The 12,235-nt window shown below is 35.3% G+C and overlaps 1 protein-coding gene across 1 annotated transcript; it reads right to left on the bottom strand.

Moving 5' to 3' along the window:
• Positions 1 to 3,622: 3,622 nt before the first annotated feature.
• Positions 3,623 to 11,529, bottom strand: ftr14l (finTRIM family, member 14-like). Its single transcript, XM_030155248.1, has 7 exons — positions 10,994 to 11,529; positions 10,800 to 10,895; positions 9,766 to 9,999; positions 9,520 to 9,679; positions 8,941 to 9,075; positions 7,084 to 7,220; positions 3,623 to 4,775 (listed from the first exon to the last, which is right to left on the bottom strand). The coding sequence occupies exons 1-7, from the start codon at positions 11,405 to 11,407 to the stop codon at positions 4,389 to 4,391; spliced, it is 1,563 nt and encodes a 520-aa protein (XP_030011108.1). The 5' UTR covers positions 11,408 to 11,529; the 3' UTR covers positions 3,623 to 4,388.
• Positions 11,530 to 12,235: the final 706 nt, after the last annotated feature.

The following is a 12,235-nucleotide window of genomic DNA, read 5'->3' as shown; positions in this document are numbered from 1 at the left end:
AAGGACAACAAAACAACTGACACATATGGATCATCCCAAAGGAAACAGAAGCAGATAGTTTTAGGCAAAATATGTCTATAAACCATATGGCTGTAGACACCTGGTCTGCAGATCAAGAGGACAATTTACAGGTGTGGAAACACCAACACACTGTGACCTGTATTCTGACCTCAGAACTAAGAGATGGATAAAACGACGAGTTATGTTAGAATTTCATCACCAGATCCTTCCTTTTTGTCGGAGAGATCAACACAAAAGAACCATTTAACCTGTAACGGAAATAGCTCTCTGGAAAGTACCTCCAGGATTGGTTACAAAGAACATGAATAAAACACAACATACAACATAGCAACCAAGAGTCAACATATGTAATAAACAGTTTGGTCTGTAAACCCCCTCCAGTGACCCCAAAAGTACACAGTAATGCCCCAATTCATTCCAATTTCATTAACTAGAGATACAAAAGGTTTTAATAGAACACATGCATATGTTCCTCGAGGGGTGGAGAGGAAAACATTTAAACCTTCACCTGATGGGGAATAGTAAAAGTCTCTGGAACCACCAATCAGAGCCAATTAGGTATGGATAATGGCAGGAAATAGAGAATTCAAAAAACGTTTGGGAAGGAATGCTTCTCGGACCAAAAAAGAGTTTGTTCCAGGTAAAAGGGATTCAAAAAGTATTTATCACACCGGAAGAAAAATCCAAGGCACTCTCTTTAAACATCACATGATCATGGCATGGTCATATCTAGACCTAAAAAACTTCAAAGCGTTTCGGCTTCAAGTCTTCAACAGGAAGTCAAACGTTTGACTTCCTGTTGAAGGCTTGAAGCCAAAACGTGTTGAAGTTTTTAGGTCTAGATATGATCATGCCATGATAATAAAGGCATTTTAATGTTAAAAGAGAGTGCCTTGGATTTTTCTTCCGGTGAGGAAATAGAGAAAATTTCAATTATCTGTGCATCTGAAAGCAGTGATAGAATAACAGAGAATTTGATTTTATATTTGAATGATATGCTATGTGTTATAATTAACCTGTTGTGGTCAATATGTTATGAGTTAAATTAGATTTTATCTGACATCACTCAACCAATTGTGGAACAGGTACTTTGGCGTTTATGCACCACTGGAATAACAGGCCTCCTTCAGTGTATCTGAGCATCAGCACTGCTGGTTCTTCTCAATGTCTCACCAGCATGTTGGTCAGAACAGGCAATACCAGTACTAGTGAGGCCATGGTCAGCTATGGCGTCAGTTTTGGCGTCAGATGGTCACTTGGAGTGGACTCTGGCCGATTTTGTCAGCAGTCTTATGCAATAAGACATTAGACTAAACAGTCTGTTGAACCAGTAAAATGCATGCAGATATGTCGATGACTTATTAAATATAACGAAAACATCTTCAAGAGGAGATGGAGCTAAGTTCTGATGGAAGTACTTACGTCAATTCAAACCAAATGTACACATCACATGAGCTATGACAACACTAATACAATAATATGAAAGATTTGTCTAAGTGGAAGTCCAGCTCAGACAGAGGAATACTTCAAATGTATTTCACTAGTATTGGTTAAGGTAGGTAGTAGTTCTGTTGATAATGACACAAATTAAATCGGGTTTATTTTCAGTTAAAATAAGCACTAAACTCATACCTGTGTTATACAGACATGACTTTTACGAACAAATAATACATAGATTCGCAAAATTATTTGGTCTACTTTATACAGTACTTAATAATACCAGTACTTAAGAAATGATATCAATGATATTATGAACCTCTGAGACTCAATGCACTGTTTTCACATATTCCATGAGCCAAATAGTTACATTACTTTACTATTTCATATAGTCATGAGCTGTCATTATGTTTATGTTTATGTTTATGCATTTGGCAGACGCTTTTTTCCAAAGCGACTTACAGGGGAAAACCAATTAAATCACTCAATCAATCAAATTTTATTTATATAGCGCCAGATCACAAAAAAAAGTTATCTCTTGAGACTTTATATATAGAGTTGGTCAAAACCAGACTCTAAGCCAATTTACAGAAACCCAACAGAATCATAAATTAAAAATCATAAAATTATCATAAATCAAAATTGTAAAACTGAAGAATCACTGTAAGAGCTCAACAGTTTTGGTCACATTATTACTTACATTATCAACAAGGACAGATGCTTTAATTTGTGGAAACTGTTTTTTCTAGACATTAATCATTTTAATGCTGTTCATATGTTCCATATATTATTTTGTATTGTAGTACAGAAACTGAGAATGGCATATGTGTGGTTAGATTTTTGTACAGGTAAATAAAAACAATGAAAAACTGGAAAAGAATAAACATAGTTTCCAGGTTTGTTTTTTTATGTTATCTGTAAACTTTTCTTAATCTTATCACCAAATCCTTACCTTGTGTTCACAATACTTGAGCAGCTATAGATTATATATATAATGTATGTGCTCACTGTTCATTTAATAATTGTTCAGAAAAAAAAAAAAAAAATTCAAATCATTTTACCACACATCTGTTTTACAATTAGTATACACATTACAAACGTTACAATACGTAGCTAAAAGGAAGAAAACATAAACCAGTATCCAAATGTTTTCATCCATAAACTTTAGATGAGCTTGATGTCTTAAATGAAAAGCCTTCATGACTTGCAGAGTGCCATTTTGTTGATTATTACGGATACACGATTGTGCTATTGATTATAATATCCCTTTTTTTCAGTTGAGGAATTTGGACTGAAACTTCACAATGTCTCAATAAAATATGTCTATTCAGAGGTACACAGTATGTGTTTATGGAAAATATAACCAAAAACATGAATCAAAACGTGTTTCTGTTGCCATCTAGAGGTGTAACATCTGTAGAACATCTTCTCATACGGCTGCTGTCATGAACCCTACAGCAGGTTTGGAGACGGTCTGTGTATATGTCATGAAGGCCTAATGTTTATATGAACTAATTAATTCATACAATACCAAACAAATCATTTCTAGTAACCAGTAATAGGTTCTGTTTTCATAAAATAACATTGCAAATACAATGGAGTAACAATGTTTTTCCACCTTTTTTCACTAGGTCCTGGAATTCCTTGACATACTGTAAGTAGTGGGATTGAATGACAGAAGGTATAAGTATGTTGTTATATTAAAAGAATGATCAGAGGCTACAGGCTGATGCTTAAAAGCCAATGAAAAATCTTCCACAAAACTCAAGATGAAAGATGGGGATCTCATACTGATTTACAGTTTTGTTTTGTTTTTTTACATCCTGCAAAGATCCTCAAGGACTTCAGGAACTGGCTGACATTTGATGCTTGTTATCAGATTTCATTCCTCATGGTGTTCATGTGATCCATCTACATTGTTCTTATGCTCATTTTTCAAATGTGTTTCATTATAGATTACTGTACACAATACAAATTGAATGTACTGTACGTGTGAAGTATTCTACATTGAGGATATAGTTCTAGATACTTTACTGAAATTGTCTTCCATTATTAATACATACAATGATGTGAATTAATGTTGAATTCACAGAATACTGCCACCAAGAGAGGACATGGAAACACAAAGAAGTGTGATATTTGTTGAAAAACAAAAACAACCCAGTCTTTTCTTGGCCTTTTATTTTCTACAGCGTCAAGTTAGAGTCAAAACCAATGAGAAAAGATGAAAATCAAACTATGATCATTTGCAGTTACATAGTAATATTAAGTTTGTACTTTCTGACATGAAGTACATTCAGTTGTTAGAATACTAATAATAAAACTTGCACCACAGAGTAGTTTTGTTTTCTCCCATTTCATAGCATGAAATGGATGAAAAAGATCAAATATAAATAGCAGTAACATACTGTTCACCAGTGTACATACACTACTATAATGGAGATAGACTTTTGTCCTACGCTTTAAATCCAGGTCTTATAGGACATTATTAATTAATGATATCAAAGTTTCAGGGCAAATAAAGCAGAAAAAGTCCTTAAAAGAATCTATTCATTTTAAGCAGGGAAATTTATTCTCATCAGCATCCTAAACTGTAATTTAACTATACAATTAGTCATATAAAGTGTTCTATGTTTTTCAAATAATGTACATGCATTCTATTACTCCCCAACACAGTATTTATAAATGAATACTCCAATAAAGAATATCAAGATAACTTATTATTCCAATCTTGGCAATAAAATATGTAGTAATGTGCATAAACACAATAAAGCAGAATACAAGAGATAAGACATGACAACTGTTATTGTTGTGTGTGTTTCTAAAAGAGTTTGTATGTGACACAATTTCAACCAAAAAGTATTTGGCATGACATTATCATGACATCAGTATGAGATGATTTAGTCACTCTGATGCTGTTTGAGAGTCTCCTACAGTCTTATAGTGGTCCCAAAGCCCCACACACTGAATGCAGGATAAAGCGGCTCTTTAAAGACAGTCTGGACTCTGTGCAGAAGCTGCATGTTACCATCAGACACACTGTAAAAGGCAAGTATTCCTGCATTATAATCCAGGTAGACTCCGATACGAGACGTGTCTGGAGCCGGTAAGTCTTTACTTTTATTATTGTGCACAAAGGAGAATTTGGAGTCGGAGCAGTACAGGCTCCAGGACTTGTCATTCCAGCCCAGACTGCAGTCGTTTCCATCTCCTTTGCGGCGAATCCCCCTGTAGGTAACAGCCACGTCAACCTCAGTTCCCCTCCAGTCTACCTCCCAGTAGGAACGGGTCCCAATCAGGTTCTCCCTGCATAGCACCTGGACAGAAAAAAGAGGAAACAGAGGGTCAAGGGTGGCCAAGATATACAACATCTGAAACAAAAAAAACCCTCATTAACCCATAAAGACCCAGTGCTACTTATGTGGCACTTCCAAAACAGTATTTTCACTATATTTAACTTTTTTTAAAGTGATTTACCACCATTTATTATTATATTATCCTATGTGTTTAGTGTTTTTTCAGTGAAAATCATGTATTTTCCTGTATTTAATTCACTGGTGATGTAGATGTTCATTAAAGATCAGATTAAAGTTGATTATGTGTCTTTTTTTCAGTCCAATATATCATTAACTGAACATAAACCCAGTGTGTCCATCTGCTGTCATTGATCCAACTCCATGGGTTTTACTGGGAATCAATGTTGTAGAAGATGACAGTGTTTCCAAGGTAACTATGGAGCCTCTGAACATCCAAATGGGTCATATCTGATGACTATGAATAGATGAAAAACTGTATTTTACACCAATTATTGACATGGATTGATAGGATTGTTGGATCCACAGGTATTAAACAGTTTAGGTCAGTAGATGGTTTAGGTTGCGGTAAGTGTTTGGGTCTTTATGGGTTAACCAGGATAATAAAAGTCAGCAGTAAAATCATTGTTACTCAGCAAAAATCTCTTTCAGAACTGTACGATAACCAGGCTTCAAAGAAGGAGAAATGCATCATGTCCGACAGCACCCTAAATTTAAGTTCCTACCCTCTGGTTCCCGCCTCAGACAACCATCAGCCAAAAACCAATGGCAGATTCTCCTTCTTACCCTCAGCGATCTCTACGCCCAACTCTGTACAACACAGGTAGCATTTTCACTAGTTGACATTGTATTTAAGTAAGTGTTTTTGTTGCACCACCAATTTTTATGTGTTATGTGTCAATGCTGTGTGTTGTTGTCAAATTGTTGTTTTAATTGCCACTGCGGCAGAAACAATTGAAAGGTCTTGAATCTTGAGTTTTGAATCTGCCACTGCTGGGAAATGACATTTATTCTAAGGACATTTTACATTCCTTTTCTAAGGCTTGTAAGTATTGCACAGTACATGCAAACAAAAGCCACATGTAAAGAATAAACAACAGGCATGATAGATATTGGATTTTATTTGTTATTAAAGCCCTCACTGGTCTTTTACCATCTTATATTAATTTTTTAATGCAAGTCAATATCACACTGGTTCAAAGGACTGGTTCACACTGTATGTTCCTTCAGTGCATACTGAATTGGGAAAGTTCAGTTTTTCCTACTGTGCACCTGAAATCTGGAACACTCTCCAAAACCATCTGAAATTTACCATACTTTTATCATTAGGACAATTTAAATCCTTAATCACTTTTTATTTTACCTCCAGCTGCTTCTGTTTTTAAATAGATGTCCTTGTTTTTAGTACATCTTTGTTACTTTTACTTTTTGGTACTTCTGATATGTCCATTGTATGTTTCAAATGTTTTGTTTTGTCTCAGGTGTATTCTAAATGATGCTGCGTCCTCAATATAGCTCCTAGTTTAACCCTTTCATGCATAGTGGTCACTACAGTGGACAGTTACTCTACAGCTTTAATCTTGTATATTCATGGGTTTTGTTGTTTTAGTTCCATATCAACCAACACAGTGGACACTTATGCATCATCTCATAAACTGCAATTCATACCATTACTGTAACTTTGCAGTTCTTGATTGGTTCTTGAGGGGAAATCAATTGTTAATATTTATTTTTTGCATATTATCTCCATGGAGTGAGTAATAACTAGTATTAGAATATGTTAAAATGTGAGAAGACATCAGATTAGCTTCATTAAACATGGTTTCATTTCACTGTTTTCATATCACTTTATGATATTGGGTTTTAAATACATGTTTCTTTGCTTCAAGAATAAAATTCAAGGTGTAGCTGAGTGGACATTTTTGTAACTCCATGAAAAACAGGTTGATTTAAAAAAAAAAAAAAAAAAAAAAAAAAAATTAAATCACATTGTTTATTTTCATGCCTAAAGAGGAATAAAAACACTCAGGAAAAAAAAAATCTGGATTAAGGTTCTCATAATTCATGCATGAAAGGGTTAAATAAAGGTTATGAATGAATGAATGAATGGAAGTATAAACAAAGGAAGAAAATAAATGAAAAAGACAGGAGAAAAATTAATTCCATCAACATAAAATACACAAAAATAAGGGTGAGAATGTATGTTTAAAGAGAAGGTTATCTGATAGAGTGCGAGGCCTTTCAAAGTGCAGTTATCTTCAGAATCTCGTTATCCTGCTGTTTCTTTTCCACATCGGTTGTTGGAACTCACCTGCTGCCAGTGGTCGAAGCGCTCTGGGTGTTCGGGGTAATTCTTGGGTTCGCTCTTCATTGTAGCTGTCCGGTTCCCCTCTGACAGATAAAGGTTTGGATGGACGCTGTTGATGTCCAGAGTCAGCTGGGAAGAGTCTATTCAAAGCAGTTTTCCAATATTTATGAGTATTTTTGCATATCAACTTTGGCTCATGTTTTAGTTTTTCAGGATTTGAGATGCTTTACTGACACTTTAATTTTTTTTTATTCTATTTTGTAATTTCTTCTGTTTTCATGGTAATTGTTTCCTGGTAACAATGCCTACATTTTAAACATTTCTTTTAAAATTTACAGGACTGCAAGTTGAGAAATAGAAAGCCATCTAACTAGAAAGTTATCTTATCTTATCTTATCTTATCTTAAATGAAATGATTAAATGATCTTAACTGATGCATGTGTAATGGTAATTTTACATATATTCTATATTACATATAAGATTATTTGAACGCCGTATTATATGAGGCTGGTTTTAATCCTGTTAGACGAACGGTTGTATTGCACTCTGTGTTTGGTCAAGGACACATGGACACGTGCTTGCACAGAAGTGCTTTCATAGAAGTTATCTCTTCCTAACTCCCATATATTCTACTCAAAAAGTACTGTCTCTATGAAGCACATCAGAATTTCATTGTGTATGCTCTGTGTATACAAAGGAATCTTAAATCTTTAACTCAGACACTATGAACATGGTGAAAATGTGTTTCCTGCTTGGAAATTTGTTATATTTCATATTGCTGCTGCTGGTATAGTGACTATTGCTTGATACCATTACACTAAACTCTGCTATAACTAAACACATGCAATAATCAACAATGTATAATAATCATAATCAACAATGTGCAATAATGGTAATCAATAATAATCAATATCACAATCAGCAATCTGTAATATCCAATAATGTGCAATAATGGAAAACAGCAATGTGCAAAAACCATAATCAACAATGTGTAATAATAACGATTTAAAGATGTGCAATAACTACTGTATTCACCTCTCATGGTCCTCTGCACTTTAACTATGTATAAATACGTGACTTGACAAAATGGGAGAGGGGCATTGTGTGTGTGTGTGTATGTTTTACTGCTTTTTACTTATCAAATTTTTTGCATTGCATATTTCCCTTTTTTTTACTCGAGAAGTTCCGTCTTTTACAAGCACATCAGAATGTTGTTGAGTATGCTCTGTGTATACAATGACAATAAAAGGAATCTTGAATCTTGAATATTATTGTCTTTTGTATTGTATTTTACTGTGTTCAATCTATCTTAACTTGTAAGTTGTTTTATTTATTCATTTTCCAGATTGCTTAATCCTTGAGAGCGTCACAAGCATATCAACATATTTAGTGGCTGAATGCAAAACTTTAAAAATAATCTTAAAGATTTACAAGTTTATGTAGTAATCAGTTATTTCATCACTGCATGTATTAGATCACTAAATAATTCAACCACATACTTGCTAAGGAATGAATAAAACCAGTCCACCTGTGTTTTATGTTTAAATGGTGGGAGGAAACATGGGAACACCTGTGTTTGTACAGTGTAAGTAATCCTGAACTGTAAGTTTGCTTTCACAGACGCTGTTTAACCTGTTCTGTGAGCAACATACTTTGTGGTTTCAGGTGTTTCGCCACTTGGTTTTCTCATCCCAATGTTAAAATACAGATATTTACAGCCCAACAGAGCATGACTTGCACATTTTTGTACTTAAAGATGGAGCTGGTACGACGGCCAAATGTGACACAAGGCCCTTTTGGTACAAAGTTGCTGTGTAAGAGCTATTGTATGTTCTGTCTGTAAGAAATAACCAGACTCACATCTCAGGAAATCCTGTCTTGTTTTTGGTTCTTCTCTTAGGCTCGGTTCTTCCCTTGTCCTTTGTTCATCCCTCACAATGGACTCTCTCCTTGACTTTGGTTCACTTGCGTCCTGTGTGATGTGGACATCTTTCACTATGAAAAGACAAACAGATCAAATATGCCAGAGTAAATGTCATGTAAATACAAGAGTAAATATGTTTAACAGCACTGCAGATATTTAGTCTTTATTCCAATTGCTTCTATCATGGATTAATTACACTGCATATTGATCTTATAACTACTTGAATTCTTTGCACTGTGTTAAAATAGGAATATTTTTTACAGAATGCAATTACTATCATCTATTTAAATTAAATAATTTTATTGTATTTTATTTATTTTACCTTGGAGAGGAAGGTGTAACACATAGGTTAGGTATATTACATAACTGTGATTATGCTTGAGACTGAGTGTGTTTTGTTTATTATGTGTCAGAATGTGAATGTAGCAATGTAGCACTGCTGTTCAAGACAAATTTTTTGTGCAAGACAATAAAGTTTACTCTGTTCCTGATTCTGAAATAGAAAATATACAAACCTGATGCTGAGATTTTACTCATTTCTGCTTTGCTGACTTCTTCTACTTGTAATTTCAGTGCAGCAACAGCCCTTTTGGTGGCATCAAAGGAGTAATAAGGGACGACGCTGATGTTGTTGAGGTCTTCATATCCTGATGGACCAGACAGGGACTGCCAGCTCTGTGAACAGATCAGAGATGGATTTACTGAACCTGCCTTGAACTGACTGAACTCCCATTGGTGTCGACTGTCGTTTTTAGGCTCACCTGTAGAAAGTGTATGTGATCGTCAGTGTGTGAAAGCTTGTCCAGGTCATTGTGCCTCTTTCTTAAAAGGGTGATCTCCTCCTCTAATCGATTCAACAGTATGTCAGCACGCGTCACTGTGCTTTTCTCATGGGAGCGAATCATCTCTTTGACTTCATTGTACTTTCTCTCAATGGAGAGCAGCAGCTCAGTGAAGATCCGTTCATTCTCTTCCAGGGCCATTTGAGCAGAGTGCTGGGAGATACACAAGGAAGAGTGTTCATTTGTTAACCTGTAAACAGCCAAGACCAGTTTGGTTGTTTTCTCTTCTTTTAGTTGTTTTCTCGTGATCTCATTATAATTATCTTATCTCATTAAAACAATAGAAAAAATTTACCAAAATGAACCCAGTTTCATAGAAGCATCCATTTCATATAAAATATCATATTACATCAAATTTAATACCTTTTAAAGACTTTTTTAACGTATTAAATGCAGATTTTTAAGACTTTTTAAGACCCCACAGGAACCCTGGTAATAATTCAGGTAAAATACAGTTTGTCATCATTTTATGGTCATCAGATATGAACCATTTGGATGTTCAGTGGTGAACGTGGAAACACCGTCATCTTCTACAACATTAATTCACCAGTAAAACCTATGGAGTTTGATTAATGACAGTGGATGGAGAAACTTGTTTTTTGTCCAGTTAATGATAGATTTGACTGGAAAAAGTCAGGTTTTCTTCAGTTTTCTCTGTTTTTGATGTAATAACCCTCAACTTTTATCTAAGTTGTTATGAACACCTACATGCTCAGTAAATAAAATATAGGAAAAGACCTGATACTCACTGGAAAAATGCAAAATACAGAAGATAATATTATCATAAATGGTGATAAATCACTTAGGAAAGGTTAAATAGTGAGAAAAAATTATTTGTAAACTGACACAAAAGTAGCACCTGGGTCTTTATGGGTTAAAAACACTACAAGAAAGCATCTCAAAATTGCACCTGAGAACACACTTGAATAAATATAAGTACTTTTTATACCTACCTTGACTGATTCCACAGCTTGATATAGATCCTGCCATTTTTTAACCCTCTGGTCAATCCTTTGTTGAGATTTGTGCAGCGTAACACCAAGTTGTTTCTGTGGGAGTAAAATTACAGTCAACATCTGAGTTGGATGACAAACCAGGAAAAACACATGACACTCAGGTCTTATTTCATCCCAAAAACACCACCCACCTGTTTTTCTGTCCTCTCTGTTCCAGCTGGGACAATGTCATGGTGCTTATGCTCATCCATCATACACAACACACACACCGATGTCTGATCAGTGCGACAAAAGGCCTCCAGCAGCTTGTCGTGCTGGGCGCAGACTTTCTCCCTCATCTGGCCTGTAGCTTTGACCAGTTTGTGTTTCATCAGAGCAGGGTACTCATAGTGAGACTGGAGATGGGTCTCACAGTAGGATGCCAGGCAAAGCAGGCAGGACTTCTCTGCCTTCTGCTTCCTCGTTGTGCAGAAGTCACACAGGACATCTCCAGACTTGGCCTGGGACTCTGTACTCCGTACTCTGGTCTGGTTGCGACTTGTTGAGCGCCGGGATTTGTCCAGGCTGCTGTATCTGTCTAAATCCAGAGTGCTGGGATGGGACATTTCCTCTTAATAAGTTTAAATCCAAATGTCGACTGTAAAAAAGAAAACGAGTGCAAAGTTGCTCCTGATCTCGACAGCGTCAGTGAAACTCTGTGAAAGACAGTGTGTGACAGAATGTTAACTATGTGGTTTGGTCTCTGTGTAAAACCTGTATTCCTGGTTGGTTGTTTAATAGTCAGGGAAAGGGGTGGAACTATAGATGACCTGACAGCAACATAGAAACTTAAGACAAAAGAGTGTGACACATGAAACTACTCCTTATTAACACACAACACTTCATCACTGAAATGTTCTTTTTGTCAGTGGGAATCAAAACTATTATAGTAGTAATAATACAACCATATCAAGACAGACTGACATAACACAAAAGTGAGGATTGCAAGTGGAAAGTAGGAAAATAAATCAATTATGAAAATAAAAATGTATGTAAATGCAGCAGATACTCATTTTATTCGAAAAGGAGTTTTGAGTCCAAATCATTTTGTCATTATGTTAAAACAATTTAAAAGTGAATAACTTCACACACATATTTTTCTTGCTTAGTGCTTTAAAGTATGTACTATTTAACTGAATAAATATGACCTAAAATCACATTTTCATACAGGTCCTAAAACAGCATAAAGGAAACCCCATAAAAGAATTGAGACAGAGCATTAAACTTATTTATTTACAAAGACACATCATTCTATCTTGAGAATTTGTATGGCAAAAGTAAGTGAACCTCTAAGATTAATCTTTCTTTTAAAGGGGGTACAGGAAGCTACTGAGCTCCAAATCAACGTGTCTGCCTGTTTACAATTTGCTAAATGCCTTATGGATGGACAAGAA

Source organism: Sphaeramia orbicularis, chromosome 15 (genome assembly GCF_902148855.1).
Source record: "Sphaeramia orbicularis chromosome 15, fSphaOr1.1, whole genome shotgun sequence".
NCBI classification, from domain to species: domain Eukaryota; kingdom Metazoa; phylum Chordata; class Actinopteri; order Kurtiformes; family Apogonidae; genus Sphaeramia; species Sphaeramia orbicularis.
The sequence above is the reverse complement of the archived record's forward strand: the minus strand, read 5'-3'. Positions and strand labels throughout refer to the sequence as shown.

What these genes read in the sequence shown, in the direction of transcription:
- ftr14l (XM_030155248.1), bottom strand. Translation starts at nt 11,407, where the DNA reads ATGTCCCATCCCAGCACTCTGGATTTAGACAGATACAGCAGCCTGGAC. An exon ending in AAGACAGGATTTCCTGAGAT is followed by an intron (nt 7,221 to 8,940) that starts GTGAGTCTGGTT and finishes TGCTTTGAATAG; the next exon opens with ACTCTTCCCAGCTGACTCTG. An exon ending in GCTTCGACCACTGGCAGCAG is followed by an intron (nt 4,776 to 7,083) that starts GTGAGTTCCAAC and finishes TTTTCTGTCCAG; the next exon opens with GTGCTATGCAGGGAGAACCT.